At 41.1% G+C, this 20,528-nt stretch overlaps 1 protein-coding gene across 2 annotated transcripts in view; it reads right to left on the bottom strand.

Moving 5' to 3' along the window:
- The window catches only part of srgap3 (SLIT-ROBO Rho GTPase activating protein 3), an 83,878-nt gene that overhangs the window by 24,130 nt on the left and 39,220 nt on the right, over window positions 1-20,528 (bottom strand). For both annotated transcript variants that reach the window (XM_049579297.1, XM_049579307.1), the window contains exons 4-6: window positions 15,220-15,282; window positions 5,674-5,859; window positions 2,376-2,504 (exon numbers count right to left, since the gene is read on the bottom strand). In XM_049579297.1, coding sequence (XP_049435254.1) covers window positions 2,376-2,504; window positions 5,674-5,859; window positions 15,220-15,282 — 378 coding nt within the window. The remainder of the gene's footprint in view (window positions 1-2,375; window positions 2,505-5,673; window positions 5,860-15,219; window positions 15,283-20,528) is intronic.

Genomic DNA, 20,528 nt, shown 5'->3' with positions numbered 1-20,528 from the left:
ACTTGGATGTAACTTAAAGTAGTCAGTGTACAGCTTGTATAGTAGTATAGATTTACCTTCCTCTGAAAATTACTCAAAACACAGCCATCAACATCTAAACAGCTGGCAACATAAGTGAATACACCCCACAGTGAACATGTCCAAATTGTGCCTAAAAGGTCCCCAGGTTCAAAAATGTAAAAACAGTATAGTGCTGTATGGCAAACTAATGGTTCCACTATTTGACAAAGGCACTGTAAAGTACCTTTACAAAACGGGGGTGCTATATAGCACCTACAGTAAACAGGTTCCCCTTTAATTATGAAAGACAAAGAACTGCACTTGAGTACTTTCAGCACCACTTTTATTTAGAGTGTTGGTTTTGCATGCATTATGTTTATTATGCTAGATGGATATATTGTATGCAAAACCAGCCTTGTCTTACTGTATTCTCACAGCATTCATCAGTTCTAGGCAGCGTAGAATAAACTCAACATGTTGCTCTGAATTACACTTTGAGTGTTTAAAGTCACTGATGCTGACTGACAAAGCTGCCTTCTTGCTGCGCGTGCATCTGGTTTGATGTGTGGTGAGCAGTTACTCTGACGTGACAATCGGACCCTTTTTTCCTCCGCCGCCCCGCTTGTGGCAGCCAAACCAGTCAAGCTCACAATCCCATTCCCTGCAGCTCAGCAGGATTTGGGACGACATGGACCTTTCCATTTGGAGACACTGGATCCACCAAAGCTGCCCAGCAAAGAGGCAGGGATAGCCATGAATCAGGGTCTCAGTATGTCCAGCTACCAACCCACATAGCAAGACAGGGAATTTGGCCTTGGCAGAGATCGGCGCTCTCCAAGTGCCCTTCTAGTTTAAAATAATGTAATGCTCGGTATATTATGGAAGTCTCACTGAAATTACATCTTATCATGCCTGACCTGGAAAATGTGCATCTATCACTGTGACTAATGTGGTGCCGTATGGTGGTCTGGCCTCCAGCAAAAATGTGACAACCAGGTCATTAGCATAGAGAGAAGAGGGAAACACAGACATATTGAAGGGCTGACAGGTTTACCTTTGTGTAAGAAATCTTCATCTATAATATTTAAGTTTTTTGTTTTGTACCGACAGCCACAAAGCCCACACTCACTGCCATTTTTTATCAAAACTCTGCAACACAGGCCTTCATAACAAAGTATGACTTCAAGGGGAATGAATCAACCTTGGTTTGTGCTCATCAACAAAATGACTGGCTACAAGAAAAAAGACATGCTAAATATAATTTTGGAAAGACCTAACAAGCTAGCACAACTACCTAATCTAAATAACACAGACTGAAACTCAAACCTTCAATGAAAATAAGGAACAAACTTTACTGGAAGGGAAAAAAACAGTCAGTAGTGGGTGCCACTTTGTGCCGGCTTTGTGTGTGCATCGTTTAACAGTGGAAGTGGACAGAAAAACAGACTACGAATTGGCTAATGACAGATTCGCCTCCCTGAAGAGTGAACTGTATGTGTGCATATCTAAAAGAAACAGATACAGACTGTGTTGAATGTTTTTGTCTGAAATGGTCAATAAAGGCTTCCTCATCTCAGTGTTCATCTGCACAGTGACTGGTAGCAGGTCACCCGGGGCTGGGAGCCTGGTGCCAACCACACTGATCGCATTCATGCCTGCATAAACAGAGCCTCTGCTCACCAGCTGACTTTGATCAACTTCCAACCATTAGCGGTTCGCTAAACAAAGTCATCCTTTTAAACAGAGCCAATCAGACTTCCCAGCAGTGCTACTGGTTCATAATTTGAATACAAGTGCTTCATATTCAAGTGTTGGATGTAGGATTTTCTAGACAATCAAAATCAGGACATTACTTTGGGTAATTATGAAGGGAATATTATAGTCAGAGTTACAAAGGCTGCTTCCTCTGCTCTGATTCATAAAGACAGGGATCACAAAGAGACAATAGACAATAGAAAGAGAGTGAGTGCATATCTTGGGTAATGTTTTTTACATGGTGACAGTTAGAGACAGATAATACACAAGGACATGCTGTGTTTGTCCCAGCAAAGCTCCCTTAAAATAATCCATCAAAAATATCCTCCTGTAGCTGTGTGATATTGCAGACTGCAGAGTAATACTCATGTCAACAGCAGTCAGTCATTAGCACATCAGTGTTAAGTCTGTTGTGCAGAAATTAATAATGAAAAAAAAATGATGGCAAATACAGTCATTGGGGCCGACAAAGCAGCTTGAAAACAAACAGCTAACAGGCTGAGGGTGAATGAGACTCAGGAACAGATGGTGAGAAAAGCGACAGTGCTGCAGAGTTAAATCAACATCAGAAATCCCAGCTGAGAGATGTAAACAAACACATGTGCCTCGTGCATACTTACATCAATCATATCAGAGACGTCATGGATGTAATATTTTGCCACAACTGCATTTGTTGCCGCCAGGTTCAACAAATAGTCGTTCCGGGCTTTTGTGCATTTCAGCTTATTCTCGGAGTACTTGGCTTGCCTCTGGGGAGAAGAGAGGAGACAGCAGATGAAGAGAAAAACCATCAGTGCAGGCAAATCAAGCAGTAGGGAGGGTTTGAGTGTTTGCTCAGGCAGCTGTGGCTCTGGGACCGTCAGGCAGGTAGAGATGGCAGGGAAAAGTTTGAGCAAACAGGCTGTAGAGAAGCTGCCTCTAGATAGTAACGTGTTAAGTGCCACAGCCAGGCTTGTATTAATTATTCTGTCTCTAAACACTTAAGTACCAAAGGCCCCAGAGTGTGGACGACGCTCACACAGAAGCACTTACAGAAGCTCTGGCTTTAGCAAGTTGTGTAATTTTGAAATGTGTTGAAATAAAGGTTTCACTGGCCTGGTGAAATGTAGCATTAAAGGAACACTTTGACATTTTATTCACTTTCTTGCACAAAGTTAAATGAGAAGAATGAGTCTGCACAGAAAATATGAAGCTTGGGCATGTAGCCAGTTAGCTTAGCTTAGCTCAGCTTAGCTTAACATAGAGACTGGAAACAGGGTAAACAGCTAGCCTGGCTCTGTTTAACTGTAACAAAATCCAACAACCAGCACCCCTAAGTTCATGAATTAACACATTGTGTCTCGTTTGTCTTATTTGTGTAAAAACAACAACTAGACAGATTTTATTACCTCTGGACAGAGCCAGGCTAATTGTTTCCTCATTTCCAGTCTTTATGCTAGACTATGCTAACCAGCTGCTGACCTCAGCTAGATATTTAATGTACATACATGAAAGTGGTGTCTATTTTCTATCTAACTCTAAGCAAAAAAGCAAAATAGCAAATTTCCCAAATTTTCAAACTATTCCTTTAAAATACAGTTAAAAAAAGTTAAAATCATCAACATGAACCACTGCACAATGAACTGTAAAAGCGAACATTGTGTGGCCTCCTTAGGGTCGCTCAACAGAATCACATGAGCACTCACAGGTGTGCTAAATATACATGGGTCACATGACCGACCAGCACCTGATCCTTGAAGCTAGCTGTGCAGAGGGAGTTCTGTTCCCAGTTCTAAAAGTATTGATACAAACTGCACATTAGAAACCTTGGTCCCCATGTCCACTGAAGTGTTTTCTCCTGGTTGAAAATGCTAGGCGCTTCTCACGAAACGCCCAGCTGGGAGCGCTAACAGTGTTTTTGCAGCTGAGATGCTTTGGTTGCCTCTGGTTGCTATGATACAGAATATCCGTGGAAGTAAAATGGCACAAGGTAGACTTGCACTGGATTAACGGAAGGTTGAAGCATGTAGGGAGAAAGGATGGACCTGCCGCTCTATGTGGGCTCATGAGAGGAAACAATGTATAACTAGTATACTGACATATTTCACTTCCACTGTTGCTGTCACTCAGCACTTGTACATATAGCATGTGACAGTTGGTATTTGTGGTACAATATTTGTCCTGCCACTCCTCCACTGGGATTAGATGGCTATATAAAAAGTGACAGTGATGAAGGCTGGGTTTAACCCGAAGTTAAACATTTATAAACTCTCAGCGCTCAGAAAAAAAGCCCAATATGCAGAGCTGAGCGCAGAATAGATGTTTAGTGCCTTGTCCTGCAACTGTTGTTTGTAGTGTAGCATAAATAGGCAGCACTTCCACTGTAAAGAATTACTGTATTTTAGCTAACATTGTAAGTTATCTGTGGGCCTGTATCTCCAGTGTGAATACAGACAAATGCATGCAAATCCACTTAGTGCTAAAGAATATAAAAAAAAAGAACAACAGTTTAAAGCAAGTGACACAAAAACCCAACACATTGATTTTACAAGCTGGCGCTTAACAGTATTGACAAAGCATTTTCATTTTAGCAACCCAATGATTCAGACACGACTCAGAAAGGCATTACTGCCGTTTGACACACAACAAAAGCATCATAATTCTAAAGCGTTATTTCGCTCATTATTTGAATAGTTTGTTTGTACATTTCACCATACATGGACGTGTTATTTCCACTTTCACAAAGCCATTATGATGCAAATTTCAGCAGTGGGTTCAAGCAAAAGAGATTAACTTTTATTTCTTCCTCTTCCTCCTCCAACCTGTTTGCAGGCAGAGTAATGAGACAAAAGCTCAGAAACAAGAAGCAGGGAAAAACATTCACTGCCACGCTCCGTTATAAATAGTGTTCAGTTCCCAAGCCAAGCTGCATCTCTGAGGATACCAGCCTGAGGAGGGAGACACGCTGTCATCCTGACAGCCTTTTGATTTCCTGCACCTGAGAGATAATGGGAGTTTCATTTGCATCAAGAAAATTCCAGTAGAAGATCCAGAATAAAAAATGCATGGGTGCATCTAAAGTACATGGTGCTCCAGAGAGCCCCGGCCCTACACTGCTCGCATGGAAGAATTTACACAAAGTAGAAATCTGCATAAGATGGAAAGAGAGTCAGGTTGTTGGCCGGGAGTACTGCTGTTGCTCAGTGCGGATCTGGCTGCAGACCTACAGTCCTCTCCTGAGACCTTCTGGCATTATATTACTGTGTGCTGCTGGTCTACCCCTCCCTCACTCTATCTTTAAGTGAACCCAACAAATCGAGCTGGCTTTTCCAGTTACAGAGCTAGACTCAAACCTCCTTATTCAGCTTTGAAAAGAATCTGCTTAACCTGCAGTAACTGTGAACATTACTTACATATTGTCATCTTTTCAGTAGATATGGTGAACTTTAAACATCCGGCAAACATTATCATTCATTGGGAGTCAAATCTCTGGCCCCCTGGAGACTATAAATCCAATATTCACTCTCCTTTTGTCTTGTTCTTTACGAACTCCTGAGGGAAGTATCTGATTCTGGCTGCTAAAAGTACCACTGTGTGCACTAGCCAGTCACTAACTTTGTCTGCTGTTGTTGCTGGGGGTAGTGTACAGTGGGTTTATCAATATGGCTGCTTGCTGTGACAAATAATGAGGTTATGAGCGCGGTGAGAGTGGACCTGAAACTCCCCAAAAAATGGGCTAAAAGGAGCGACAAAGCTCAGTAGAGTTCAGAGGAACTGCAGGTTTACTCCTCACTCTGAACGACCCCTTTCACAATGTACAAAGAAATTTAAAGTATTGTTATTACAAAAATATTTTAGCAAGAAGCCTCCATGCATGAAGATGAATGACGCTTTATATACTCGTAAACAAACACAACACTATCCATCCCTCATACTCACCTTCTCTTTCATCTTCTCAATCTTCCTGACGAAGCCGCGTCTCGGCTGGCGGTCCTCGTGGCGCAGGAGGTTCACGTTAAGATCACCGGACTTGCTGAACTGCTTCTCCTCCTGCTTCTCTGCATCCTTCAGCTTGCTCTCTGCGCTGATGCTTTCAGTGTGGTACATGTGGTATGTTTTCATCACCTGCAGGAGGAGCATGACAGGGTTTCAACACACTGTTGATTGAAGGGGCTTATCATCACATTTTACAGTATTTTTATGATAGGCTGAATTGACAAGGTTTAAAGATGCTAATGATGTTAGGAAAAAGTGACGTATCAGGGGTTACCCTGGTTTTAACAACACTACATTCAGTAGCCCTCAGACTGAGAAAATACAATGGCAACAGTTGCTTGGTGTGTCACATTAGCCCTTTTTAGATAGGAATTGTACAAATTTGCAGGAAAGCCCAATCAGTCTTTTTTCAGCATTGGCAGTATAAAAACAAAATCGGAGAGTGTGGCAAAATGCTGCCTACTTATTTTTGTTTATACAGAATGCGCCTTTTTCGGGGCAATGGAGGGCGTGAGCAAGTAACAAAATGTGTAGCTCAGCGTATAATGTAAGCAGTGACGTGGGAGGGAAGCCGCGGCTAGTCAGTTATTCTGCGATTCTCTCGTAAACCATCCCCATCATCTGATGGTTAACGGCCTCTTCGTTTGCAAGGACAAGGAGGGCGCGCAATTCCTTCTCTCTCCAGTTGTCTGTCAGGTTTGCATTTCCCTCTTGCTACTAGCTGCTCGCTAATTCCTGCTATCAGCTGTTTCCTGTTTACCACCGCCAGGGCTCGCACATGCGGCATCATCAACAGCCCCTCCCACAAGTCTTCAACAGCCCCTCCCACAAGTCTTCAACAGCCCCTCCCGTTGCGGAAGGCAGCCTTGGTCTGTTTAAATTAAAAGGGTTCCACCAATATGACAATTGGGCACCTTGGATCAACTCATCAATCCGGCTCTGTGTGTCTAAACGCTCACAGCTTACTGGCAAAACGGCCCAACATTCGCAGGAAATCTGGCAGTGTAAAAGGGGCTATTGAAACAGATGAGAAGGGTTTATATGAATGCTTTATATAAAATTAGGGCTGCAACAATAAGGTGGATCATTGTTAAGTCAATCAACAGCAACTATTTTGATGATTGACTGCTCATTTCAAAGCAAAAATGCCAAACATTCTCCAGTTTCTGCTCCTCAAATGTGAGGATTTGCTGCTTGTCTTTGTCATATATGACGGTAAATTAAATATATTTGGGTTTGGACAGTTGTTCAGATTGAAGAAGCAAATTGAAGACATCGCTGTAAGCACTGAGAAACTGTGAAAGGCAGTTTTTTTTTTAATTTATTTATTTTTTTTACAGATTATAAACTGAACAATTAATCGAGAAAATCATCAGCTCCAGTCCATATAAAATAATAAATAGTGAAAAGACTCATACTTTCTGCAGTGATGCAAGAGTTCCTGTCTGTCATTGGTATTTTTGGTCAGCCAGCCTTACATATGTAGTGGAGCCCATTGCTGTGAGTTGTAAAAGGACATATAAACAATCCCTAATTCAGTTTGACAACTGACATTGGCACCACTAATAGAAACTTCAAGGTGGATCAACTTGAGAAGTGATAAAGATAGTTTAACAACCTTCACTGTGGGCCAACAACTGAAAAAGCACATCACAAAGACATGTTTGTGCTTTTGTGCTTATTTACCCATTCACAACCACCCACACCTGAACACTGACTTACAATAGCACTGCTGTGGTCTTGATATTGCCACATTCCCTCCAGTATGCAACTAACAATAAAAAGATGAAAAGGAAATATCACATTTTTCAAGGTCCTCTGTGTCATTTCCTTCCAAAATCTGGTTTGATCTGAGCTGTTTCATGGTGGCCTGGTGGATCAATTTGGGCGTCAATGCAGCGGTAACACAGATGTCACTGCATGTGGAATATTTTATGCGAATCCAGGTGCCCGGGGTTGTGTGTGGTTTCGCCTTGGCTGTTAAATCCTCAACTCACCCCCTCACAACCTCTTCACTGTCACTTTCCCAGCCTTGACATTTTCTACAGTAATTCCTCATCACCCCAGACTTTGTTCATATTCAGCTCTTTTGTGCAGCAGAGTGACGGCATTGTTCTCCGTGCTCTCTGCAGTTACCTCTTCTCTTTGATCTCTACTTAGACGTTCAAACTTTTGACACTCAGACACCCCACGCCCCAGTCAAACATGGTGATGACAAGACTGTAGTGACAGAAAACCCTCGTTAGACAAGACAGAAGCATCCTGTGTCTTAAACTCGCCCCAGATGCTCATTGAGAGAGTCTCTCCTCCTGGAAGCCCACTGCTCAGCCTCGTAAAGGAACGTCCAGATGTGAGCTGCATCTTCAAACGTCTTCAGCATTTTCTACGAACACCTCAGGAAGTTACCCAGTCAACATAAACAGTAATTTATGTGTTTCCTGTGATCAAGCAAGTAATGCTCACTTGGTGCTGGACTTAAGCAGCAGGGGTTCTTTTATCTTTGGGAGAGCTACTCATCAAAATCACATGTTTGCCGTTGGGTCACTCGCAACCATGATATTCCACTGACCTCCAACCCTGTGACAGTAATATTTACCAGTGCTGCCACTTGAAAGGGCTCTATTTATTCCCCTCTGTGTGCTGTGTGAATAAATACTACTCCTCTCCAGGCAGTGTAGGAACTCTTGGAAAAACGAGAACAACAGAGTGACAAAAAGCTGCGAGGCAAACACCTGAAAGTAAAATAAATACATGGAATAAAAGCCACGAGTGTATTCTCGGAGTGACAAAGCTCGACATCGATGCTGCTGCTACTCCAGGAAGAGAGAAACTAGGCTAACGCTCTATTCCTCCCCAGGCTATCAAACTGTTTCTTTCAGATTCCTGTGAAAATGCACTGCATTTCCAGCCAACTTTGAACCATCTGACTGCAGGACCTGCAGCTAAAGACACAAACTAATTTGCAGGAAGACTGAGCTTCAGCTGTGTCTACAGGAGGTGTGTATATAGTTGAGTCATCTGACGACAGCCCAGGGCTATTTAACTCCTGCAGTCTCTGAGCCAGTGAAAGAAACCCAGCAGTGAGAGAATGAGAGGTTTTTATAATGAAGGCGAGATGCAGATACTTGTGTTCTACATACGTTTAGGGATTTGACTGGGGATCATTACTTCATCTTTAAGATATGGTGGATGACACATGGGAGAGGACATAAAATATGAGGAAATAAAAAAAATCTCAAGTAAGTATGATGTCATCTTTATTGTAGCAGTGGATGAAAGCAACTAGGCAAAAAAAGTACATTAAAGGTAAACTTTGCAGGGTTAGCCACTGTTTGTTAACAGAACTGTAAGCGGAAGTGAAAGCCGACTGAAGCATTGTTCGATTGGTGTTCTGCCTCTCTATATTTGGTTTTTTTCAGCATTGTGTCCACCATTTTTGCAGCTTCCTGTTGGATGTGTGCTGCTTACAGTTTGGCACCTGGTTGCTACCATCTTATAAAGTCTCAACCTCAAACTCATCACATGTGCCCAGGAACTTCCCTACCCAAAAATATGAAGAAGATAAAAAACTGCAGGCAGAGGGTGGAGTGTCTACAAATAAATACACCGCCACACACTTCTAGTGGTGATCGAGAGGGATGATGTCTGTATGAATATTTTAAAAAAAAAACACATATGTTATTTAAAGATATATTATACAAGATTTTTCTAACAGACTCATACATTCATTCATTTTCCGTAACCTCTTATCCTGTTAGGGGTTGCAGTGGGCTGGAGCCCGACTGACACTGGGCGAGAGGCAGGGTACATCCTGAACAGGCAATTTAGAGTCACCAAATAACCTAACCTGCATGTCTTTGGACTGTGGGAGGAAGCCAGAGTACCCAGAAAAAAAACACGCTCACGCAGGGAGAACATGAGAATCCCGCACCGTAGGGTTCCCTTAGCCTGGGGTTACAACCAGTTATACTCTTGCTGTGAGGCGACAATGCTAACCACCGCACCAGACTCTGCCCTGAATTTTCTTATTTTCTTTATCTTATCTGTGTTCAGGAGGACGTTTATGGCTATGTTCTCCCACAGCACTCAGGTGAGGTCAGGCCTTTCTAAAAAGATAGTAACTTAGCTTTTACCTTCACTTTAGCTGCCAAGCATGTTTAAAAGTTGTAACCAACAATTCTACATAGTATACCTTTAACTACTAAGACATAAATAGTTATTTACTGTGTGTACATTAAGTGTCACTGTGCTGGTATCATGGCTCAGCTATATAAGGAAGGTCACTGTTGCTGTCAGGTGTTTGACCTGGAAGGGCAAAGGGTTTTTGACTGCTGTGGAGCCAGCGATTTGTTTGCCACACTGTAAGTTGTGGTTTGGTTTATTGATGGAAATGAAAAAGAATATATTTATTATATCTTCATTCATGGTGGAACGAATAAAGAGGACAGTTAATCCGCAACTGAAGCATGCAGATCCTTCACTGAATGCAACACACAATGAAAGGTAGCATATGGCATCAAACTGAAGCAGGAGCATCAGCCAGGTCAGACCAGGTCAGACATCTCAGTAGCTTCAAGTAATAGATTTAGCTCCTACAAGTCTATATATTGTTTTTAAGAAAAATCCTGTATAGTAAACCTGTAAGATGCAAGAGCAACTTGATTAGGTATGAAAATAGTTTTTATAGACCAAATAATATTATGGATATTTTTAAGAAGGTTAAAATAGACCAGTCATGCGCAAAATAAATTAGATGTCTGTTAAATGAAAACTGAAATATAAAAATCTAATACGTCAATGCTGATGTTTTTTCCCCAAATATGCAGCATCTGTGATATTTTTATATTTCTTGTCAGCACTAACAATCTGTGAGTTCAGGTTGTTAAACACTGCTGAGAAAACAATGAATGAACTACGAACAAGTTAATGAGTGAATGAATGGAACCTGAACACAGGCCTGAGAGAGATTGTGGTGCTGTTAAACAAAGGAATAACCCTGTATGAGAGTGAAGAGCAGACATCAGACACAAGGTGGTGGATCGGAAAGATAAGATAAGCTTTATTGATCCCAGTGGGGATATTAAATCGCTGCGGCAGGAAATTAAAACAGGTTCAAAGCTAAGAAAACTGAATTTCACATAGCTATGTTGCTGAAAGCAGGAAGTGCCTGTCTTTTCACTCATCCTGTCTTTTGCTCCCATTTCCCATTTCAAGTTGGTTATTAATGACAACAACAACAACAACAACAACAGGATCCGCCCTCTCAGTAATACTCCTGCTGCAGCACCATACTTAAAACAATATCTGAACAATAGCTCCAGCCCACAGTCCTACCTCTCACTGAGCAGCCAGCGATCCAAATGGGATTTCACAGTTTTCTTTCAGCAAAATTTGTTTTGTTGGCAGCCAGTGAAAACTGTTAGAAAATACCACAAGGCAATCACCATGTGGCCACGCTATTGATTTAGCTATTTCTGTACAATCAAATACTAACAAGGGTGCACTCATGAAAAACAATGCTTTTTTTTCTTCTTCTAACAGACAGTGTTACTGCCGCCTGAGGGGTTACTTGTGAAATAACTTCTATGCCTGCCTGTGCATTGTCAAACTTTGTCACAGGTTAAGATGGCAACTGGGAAAATCCTTTCATATAAGTAATGCCAAGTCAGCTTCATTTGTTTTTAATTACACTTGGTCCCGAGGAGCTGTACAATGGCAGCATTATGACAACAATAAATATAATATTCCATCCCGAGACCCTTTGCTAAGATTAATAAGCACAAAAGTCATTAAAGAAGAAAAAGAAGGGAACCATGTGAAGAAGTATCGAAACAGGGCACTCCTTCAACTATGGTCACGTTGCGATGGATGGCTAGAGTGAGAAAACAATTGCTATGTGTGAAAATGTATGTTTTATTGTCTAGCATGATATCATTCATTTTATAGGGAGTGATATTTTAGTTGTCACAGCATTAATCAATTTTCCACCTTAGCTGTGAAGGTTCACACAACTCCCACAATCCTTGTATTCGGAAAGAACAAGGCTATACGTCAACATTTGGATTTTTAATTTTCAGCCAGACCGGAGCTGAGACCAAGTGGAGCATGAGAGGAGGGACCATCTGAGTTTTATTATGCAGCATCGTCCCCGGCCAGAGAGGGGGAGAATGGGTGAAACAGATATATAGTAAAAAAGTATAAAGGTATGGGATGATGACATGTTTCCATGTGTTTCAATAAACCTGAAATACACCCTGACACTGGAAACCAAACTAGAAATATTAGGCCGGAAGAACCTTTAAAAACAATAACTGCCTTTTAATTTATTGACATAAAGACATAAAGTGTAGAGTATAGAAACCCTGGTCTGTCTTTGAAGATATCTGACCAGTTACATAGTCCCATATGAATGTAATAAACATACATGCAGTTCTGATAATCCCTTGCTCCACTCCACAACACTGATCCACTGCAGCATCCAAATGTACAGATGGCAAGATCAGGGAGAGTAGCCAGCACTGTCCTTTGGTAGTTCGACTCTCGTCACATTGCACAGATGAATAAGTCATATAAGGCCACTCTGCCATCTCTTCTGATTCACCCCAGGGGACAGAAGATTGCTGAAGTTGCCTGGAGATTGTCCAGTTTTTGGGCACTAAGCCTCCCTCGGTAAGAAGTCGCCCCAGAGTGCAGCTCCAGTACAGCGTGTCCTAATCCCTAACATACGTTCATCTGTCTGCAGGGTTTCCTGCAGGGAATCCCGTTAATAACATCTTGGTTCTTACCAGTTATTAAAGAACAGATAAAATATAACAGTGAAGAAAAAGGTAAAAAGAAATCCTACATACAATAGTGGTAATTTGAAAGTATTAAGTATTGCCCAATTGTTTGGGGCACATAATATGCCACGCCTAGCAACTCACTTGTTCAGTGGGGGGAGTGGTAAAAAAAAGAATGAATCATATTTTTCTGGAGCTGACGACAGAAGTAGCTAAGGAGTCTCATCTCTGTTGAGAGTTGCACATGCACAGTACTGATCGGGCACTCATGAGAAAATAATGGCAGGTCAAGTGATCAAACTAAAGCACAAGCGAGTATTTCAGTTATCCTGGAAACAGGAGTTTAGTTTGGTGGTGTTAGTGGATGTGGGCAAACTATGCACATCAACTATGTATTGCGCGGTTTGCCACAAGTTTGACAGCAAGGTGGATAAATTGGGTTGCTTTGTGGTTATTTAATAACTGCTAATAAATAAAACAATTTGTATCAAGCAAGTGTGGCTATGAGATACAGCAGGAAACATCCATCCATACAACCATTCAGCACCTTTTTAAAAAATATATATTTGACGTATGGGAAGCAGCTGCAGGATGCACAATAGTTGGTTGCTGACAAACAAAGGAAAAACAACAAAAAAAAAAAAGGAATTTGGACTGTTGTGCAGAAGCTGAGCGAAAACAAAATGTGTTTTTTAGAGAAGTGAACAATATGGACTACCCTTTTTTCTCAACGAGCAAATGAAAATGAAGCAGAAGACAAAAAACAAAGACAATCAATGACAATAACAAAGATGAAGAGAATCTACTGTGGTAGTACAGAAACTGACTATAAAAAAAACACACAACTAAGTGCTGACATCAGATACTACAAAGCAACTAAACTGGAGCAGGTGGCCTTAAATAAAGAGTGAGTTCATTGTTAAAAAAACAGGATACACATTATGTAATCTGCTTATCATTTCTCCTCAAAAGTTCTTTACATCTCTACAAACATGATGCAAACACACTCTAATGAATGATACAGTCATGTATAGAGGCAGGCAGGTATTTCAAAGAGACAACCAGTGATGTGACTCCTGCACAGGTCCAGAGCTGAAGGAACCACCAGATGTGAAAGTGATTTGAAACTTTCTGACTTGGAGAGAAAAGCAGTGTTCCATTTCATCATTTTCAACCGACCCACTCTTTCCTTCACTTCTCATCATCACTCATCATCATCATCATAACCAAGCAGGTATACAATAAATAATAATAAAAACATAAAATAAAAAAAATAATAATAATAATAGACAACTTCAATTTTTAATATTTTATGTAGCACATTCTTGTGAGCTTCTCCTCAAAAAATTCAACATCATCAAAAATTCAGCATGCCCTCATACAACAGCTTGTATGATATGGCACGTTTTTTCATGTGGCAGCACAGTGGTACAGTGTTTAGCATTGTTGCTTCACAGCAAGAGAGTTTCTAGTTCGAACACGGGGTAAGGGAACCTTTTGTGCAGAGTTTGCATGCCGGGTACTTCGGCTTCCTCCCACAGTCCAAAGACATGCAGGTTAACTGGTGACTCTAAATTGTCCGTAGGTGTGAATGTGAGTGTGAATGGTTGTCTGTCTCTATGTGTCAGCCCTGTGATAGTCTGGTGACCTGTCCAGGGTGTACTCTGCTTTGATAGGCTCCAGTTTCCCAGCAACTCTCAACAGGATAAGCGGTTATGGAGATGAATGAATAAATTAATGATATCTTGTGAATTAGCGCCCCCACTGGTAAGGTTAGGTTAAGGACAAAAGGCATGGCTGGGCATAGTCACATAATGTGAGGACGTGACGTGATGTACATAGGTAACTTACAAAACTCAAAGTTTGATTTTTGGCTTCACATGCCGAATGTCAGCTGGGATGGGCACCAGCCCCCTTGCCGGTCCTGTGACCCCAGGATAAGCAGTTATGAAAACTGAATGAATGTATGAAAGGGAAGTGATTCCCCATCATCTGGGTGAAAGTCCTGAGTTTGTTTGACCTGTCCATCCACCCTTGGGTAGACTTCTCACCTTACTTCCTCTTTTGCTTCCATCATTTTTAGGGATGAAACCCAAGGATAGGTCATGTGATCACAGCTTCCTTGCTCATGATTACGTGGGTTATATACAAATGAGAGTGCATCTCTTTTTGTAGGCATGAGTACAAACAGTGAACAAGAATAAAGCCTGACAAACTACATCCTCCAAAATGACCTTGACGTTGTATCACACACACATTAAAACTTTGATAAAGGTAGGATTTATTTCATGTCGCATTTGTCTGCTTTTTAGCTAGATGTACTTATTAAAATGGCAGCTGAGTGTATAATATGCATAGGTGGGCTGATAACAGTAGTGTGATAATAACGACAGAGTTAAACTAACTCTAGTCCTCAGGTGCAGTTTTCAACAGAGCCAGCATGGTTGTGACAGTGGGACTAGTCTTTGCTTTACTTGGTTTTACAAGTGGGTAAAAATCTTTCCAAAGAAAAGTCACTTTTACTCAAGAGAGGAAAGGACAAGTAGTTTAGACTGCACAAAGAAGAAAGCAAGGCAATAAAATAGCAGAAAAGAGAGAGGACATGAAATAAAATGTCAGAAAGACAGAGCGAGGAAAAATAAGTGGATGAGCTCAGTGCTGAGATAAGGTGTGAGGCATCGATCTGTAGGCGACACAGTGTATTACTTACAGTGTAGAGTTCATTCGTCACCTTCACCAGCTCCTCGTGCATCTGGATCCCAATGTCCTTGCTCTGAAACACAGCGAGAAGAAAGAACCGGGGTGAGACAACAAATAATGTTTGCTGCGACCTGTTGGAACAAACTCAGTCAGTTATGCTGACACTGTGACTTTGGTGAGTCATACTGAAGTATCTCGACAGCTATTGGATGGATCGCCACCAAGTTTGGTGCAGATATTCAAGGACATCAGAGGATGAATTCTAATGGCTCCCTGGCTTTTTATCTAACACCTCTGTCAGATCAGAATTTCCCCTTGTCCCAACACTTCAGTTCCAAAAATGATGCCTCTAAAATCTGTGACTGACACTTGAAGGAGCGGTGTGTATGATTCATAGGATTTAGTGGCATTTAGCGGTGAGGACTGCAGACTGCAACCAGCTGAAACTTCTCCTATGTGCCAAGCGTGAACTCACTCTTAAAATTCCCTCAGTGGGAAGAAAAAATGACCTTCGGGCACTCATGTGGAGCAGAAACAATGCACTTTGATTAAGCTGAAAAGCTTTTACTTAGCACTTGTGGAGGCGTGTCACCTTCAAAATGGCCTCTCATTGTAATCCATTGCTCTCACCCACCTGCATTCACTTATTAATCAGGATTGGGTGACACCCCCTATCAAGCTTATAAACGTTTTGCTTTGAATAAAGGCTTTCTAACTTAATTCAACTGCATTTGTTCCTGCTCCACACATGACTTCCTTCAGTTAATTTTTTCTTCCCATGTGCTGACCCTTTCCTTTAAGAGCACCTGTGTTTTTTCTTGAGCGTCATATAATCAAGACAGTCCTCAAGCAGTGTTCAGTGTTCAATGTTCAGGTGTTTACCAGGAGCCATATTATCTGCAGAGGTCACTTCCTCTCCAAAACAAAAGGACTGGGGGATTTTAACCAGTAAAAATACTGAATAAAGCAGTTCAGCATTACAAGTAAGTGTTTCTCTTATGCTGAGAGGCATGTTGGAGACGGGCCGCTAAATCAGCACCTGCTACTGTGTGCTCACCTTTTTTAGGTTCAGGAGGTTTTCACAGGGAGCCGAAACAAATGGACCCAGTGATTTAAATCGCTAAAAACACTGAATAAAGCTGTTTCATGTTAAAAATTGGTGTTTTTCTGACACAGTTTGGCTTGTTGGAGAAGGGCTGCTAACTACGGGGGCCAATGAGAAAACTCTGCCCTATCTACAGCCAGTGTTTTGTTTGTCCACTCTGGGCTACTGTAGAAATATGGTGCTGCAACATGGTGGACTCTGTGGAGGAGTGTGGCTCCCTATGTAGATATAAATGATTCATTTTGAGATTTTCAGGTGAATGCACACTAAAGAAAACATACTTATACATACATACTTATTATACTTAATATATCCCCCTAAATCCTACACACTGGGCCGTCACATGCTCACCAAAACAGATAAACCCTGTCCACTTAGTCCTTTCTTCTTCCAGCAGTTTGGACTTATGGTGTTTAATGAGTACTGTAGCCTCTTACATCCTGACTGAGAATGTTAATTTTTGTTTGTTACATACACTCTATTACCTCAGATTAACTGAATTCAAATTTTGTTCTCTAAAGTTTAAAAGTCTTAAAGCACAGCCATGTCCCCACTTCCTCCATCTCACCAGCTCTTCCTGCAGCCAAACATGAAACAGACTACATTAGGAAAGGACTGAAAATATGGAGGACGCTACTCTTACATTTAAAATCACTAATTAGGTTCATAAATCTATTGCACACTGGACAGGCAGTCACAGTGTTGTTGGGCTCTGAATGTCTTGTGTGCAAATTTGCTTGACACACTCGCTGTACCTCTCTACTTGGTTGTTGAACAGCAAAGACAAAACTGTGAGCAAAGCACATTTACATTTCCTGTGACTATTGCACGTGACATCACACCTTACATCTAGACTTTTGCAGTGCCTTCTGAAGTCAGTCTCATTCATTACCTGTGTGTGTGTGCATTTGTGAATTGCATGTGTGCATGTGTGAGGAGCACCAAGAAGTGAAGGCAATGTGTGACATCCTCTGACAAACAAAAAAAAAACAGTCTATTGATGTTTCACTGTGCTCTGCAAAAAGATAAATAAAAATCAATAATGCATCAAGAGACACAACAAGCCCAATTTTGACTTTCATATCTCTTTTTAATTACGAAAAGATTGCTTAAGCAGTCATGTCTTTCTGCCGCCCTCATATGTTTTGTTTGGAAGAAACTGTCGGAGACTCAACAAACACCTCATAAAGCTGCACAGTTAATTCCTCTCCCAGCTTTTAAAACACATGCACCTGCACTTTTTCACAGCCATCTCACTACACAGCATGCCTTATGATCAAATACGTGGGACACACCCGGACTGCAGGGACAAATAAATGATAGAGTGAAACTAATAGCGTCTGTTTGTGTGGGAGAGAGGCATAAAGCCTTTATTTCAAGACTTTGAGGTGAGAAAATGCACCGACAGCAGCAGCATGTCTCAGTAGGACAGTCTGACACATCCAAAAAAATACATAAGCAACACCTTCTCTAACTTCACAAAACTATAAAAAGTTGTTAAGTTTGAGAAAGGGTGATACAAAAACCGTCATCAAAACAATCACAAATAGGATGCTGGTTGAGCGACTCTCTAAAATGTGACTATAAATAGTCTTCCATTACGTTAAAGGTATACTATGCAGGATTTTCCTGACTCATGCAAAAGTAATCCCGTTTAATTATCACTTATAACCCACTCGAAGGGTGTGAGGTGTATTCATCTGCAGTGACTCTGCTGTCTGTTGGTATTCTCCTATTTTTTTCCTACACTGCTGTGTTTGGGATGTTTCTGGGCACAGCGCACAGGTGAGGTCAGGACTGTAGGGACCAGGTGCCAGCAGAAAATGTTGGCATTGTACATTTCTGCATCAGGAGGTGAAGGGAATGGTGGCTGGTGTGTCACCCAGGCGAGACACCTGCCAAGCTGCAGACCACAGTTTGAGGCCAACAAACAACAAAACTGGTCATTGTTGTGTTTTCAGTGCTTTTTTTGGGTACCAAATGTGGGTGTTTTGTAGCCACCTATCACCATTTTTCCAGCGGGAGATAGTGCCTGAAAAGCAGTTGTTTTTTTACTGAGACATCGCCATGTTTCCTGCTGGGATTGTGCACCCAAAAGAGTAGTTTGAGCCAAAACTTATTTTCCTAACCACAAACAATTGTTTTTTAAGCCTAACCCTAACCACAGATTAACCACAGCACTGTTGAAATGTAAAGTTTCAATGTATCCGCTACATAATAACGTCAAATATATCATATTCTTGGTTTGCAGAAACTTATAAAGGCAACATTTTTTGGGTGATTGTGTTGCAAACCGTAAGCAGCATGCATCTGAGAGTAAACTACAAAAATAGAACACAATGCCAAAAGAAGATATGACGAGGCAAAATGCCAAGTGGACAAAGATCATTCCAAAATGAGAGTGACTCTGGGGTTGGCTTTCACTTTCGCTTTTGCAAGCAAGCACTGAAGGAGAGGATGGGGATGAAGACCGACACAAAGCTGGCCTGTTTTCTGTTGGACAGGTTGGAGCCAGAAGTCAGCTCAGTTAGTTTACTAAAGTATCGGCTTTTCCAAGACAAGTAATGTAATATTACTACAATAGTACTATAGCTTGCCATGTATGAACAGCGTCAGGAGGAAGTTTTAATGTTGTGGTAACAAATAGTAACCAACCATTCCTGAATAGTTAACCTTTTATATCATCTTAATTTGTCTTTATTGTTGCCATGTACAGTAGTGGTAGGATCTTAAAGCTAAGTTTGATTTATATCACAACAGTGGGTTCTCCATTTTAACTTGATTTAGTCTATGTGATTTAGTGTATATTTACTGTAGGTTTTGACTCAAAGTATAGCCAGAACATGACCATATTATAAGCTATGAACATAAAGAGTAAATCAGACTTTTCACCTAAGATTATAATGTGGATATACATGAAGAGAAATGATGCTGCGTCCTGTGCCCAAGCTCTACATCCAGCTCTAGCAGCCTAGGTTAATTCCACCACCATCAGTGGAGTTAGTGGGCCGACACCTACAAAAGTTCGGCTTTTGTTTGATTGTCTGCCTGAGGGTGTCTCCACAGCTACAGCATGACAGCCAATAACCAAGGCTCCCGTCTTCATGAATTTTGAGAGAGGGGGTGGGGCTGACTTTTCATTCAGGAAATGCCATTTATATTGTAGTTCATAACTGCATGGCAAAATAATGCTTCATGTTTTTGATGTATGCAATGGCAAAGTTTACTGTCAGTCAAATGTTGTATAACACTGTATAATTAACAAACTTGCTGTTGTTAGCATGCTAGCCATGCAATCGCCTGCATCTTATGTTTACAACCCTACCCATGCTATTTCCTGTCCCCCACAGAACTCTGTATGTCCCTGACTGCACCATAAGTCAGGGAGTAGAGCCACATTAAGGTCACAAACCTTATCCTCCTGCGACCCTGCATCCTCATATGATGACATTACATTTTAGGTTTGCTGCACTCCGTACTTCATCTTGCTTAACTTAAACCTGTTGTTTGTGGACACTTTTTTTGTGACATCTACTGGCAGCAAAAGAACAATACACTAAGCCATATATAAGTCTACAGCTGATCCCAAAACAAAAGTGAACAAGGTGCAAAACTGATCAAATTTTACAGTTCTAACTTGTTGATCTATGCTTGTAACATTTGTATAGTTTGGCATGGCATGCAAATTTAAAGCAATAATAACAAGCTAAGATGCTGTTAATTAGGAAGTGCTCATTTGAGGACTTTGGATCTTGTCCTCAGTTGTATTACTGCAGCATTTCACACAGGCCAGTTAGTTGTGACAGACTGTTCCTACAGACAAAATGATAGTCCGAGCTTGAGAGACACACAGAGCAAAGAAAATTCATAGAGAGTAGGAAGGAACCAAAAAATCATAAGGCTTTTAGATTTGTTGCATTATTTGCAATTTTGCCTTTGCACAGCCATGTTGGGGCATTGAAATAAATGATTCTGAACAATTTTAGACTTGAACAGTGACCCCTAATCCTTAGATTTCAAAATACTAAACATATGTTGATTGGTTTGCAATTGCAGTTTTAGCACAACTGTGTTCAGACATTGAAATAAACTACTGTATACCTTATTATACACTTTTGACTAGTTAAAATAAACCCATTGTCCCCGTATGAGGACTTTTTTTTCCTGCAAAACTACTAACTGTTTTAAGACAATGCTTAGTTTGTTGTACTTAT

Source organism: Epinephelus fuscoguttatus, linkage group LG1, assembly GCF_011397635.1.
Source record: "Epinephelus fuscoguttatus linkage group LG1, E.fuscoguttatus.final_Chr_v1".
In the NCBI taxonomy this organism is placed as follows: domain Eukaryota; kingdom Metazoa; phylum Chordata; class Actinopteri; order Perciformes; family Serranidae; genus Epinephelus; species Epinephelus fuscoguttatus.
The sequence above is the reverse complement of the archived record's forward strand: the minus strand, read 5'-3'. Positions and strand labels throughout refer to the sequence as shown.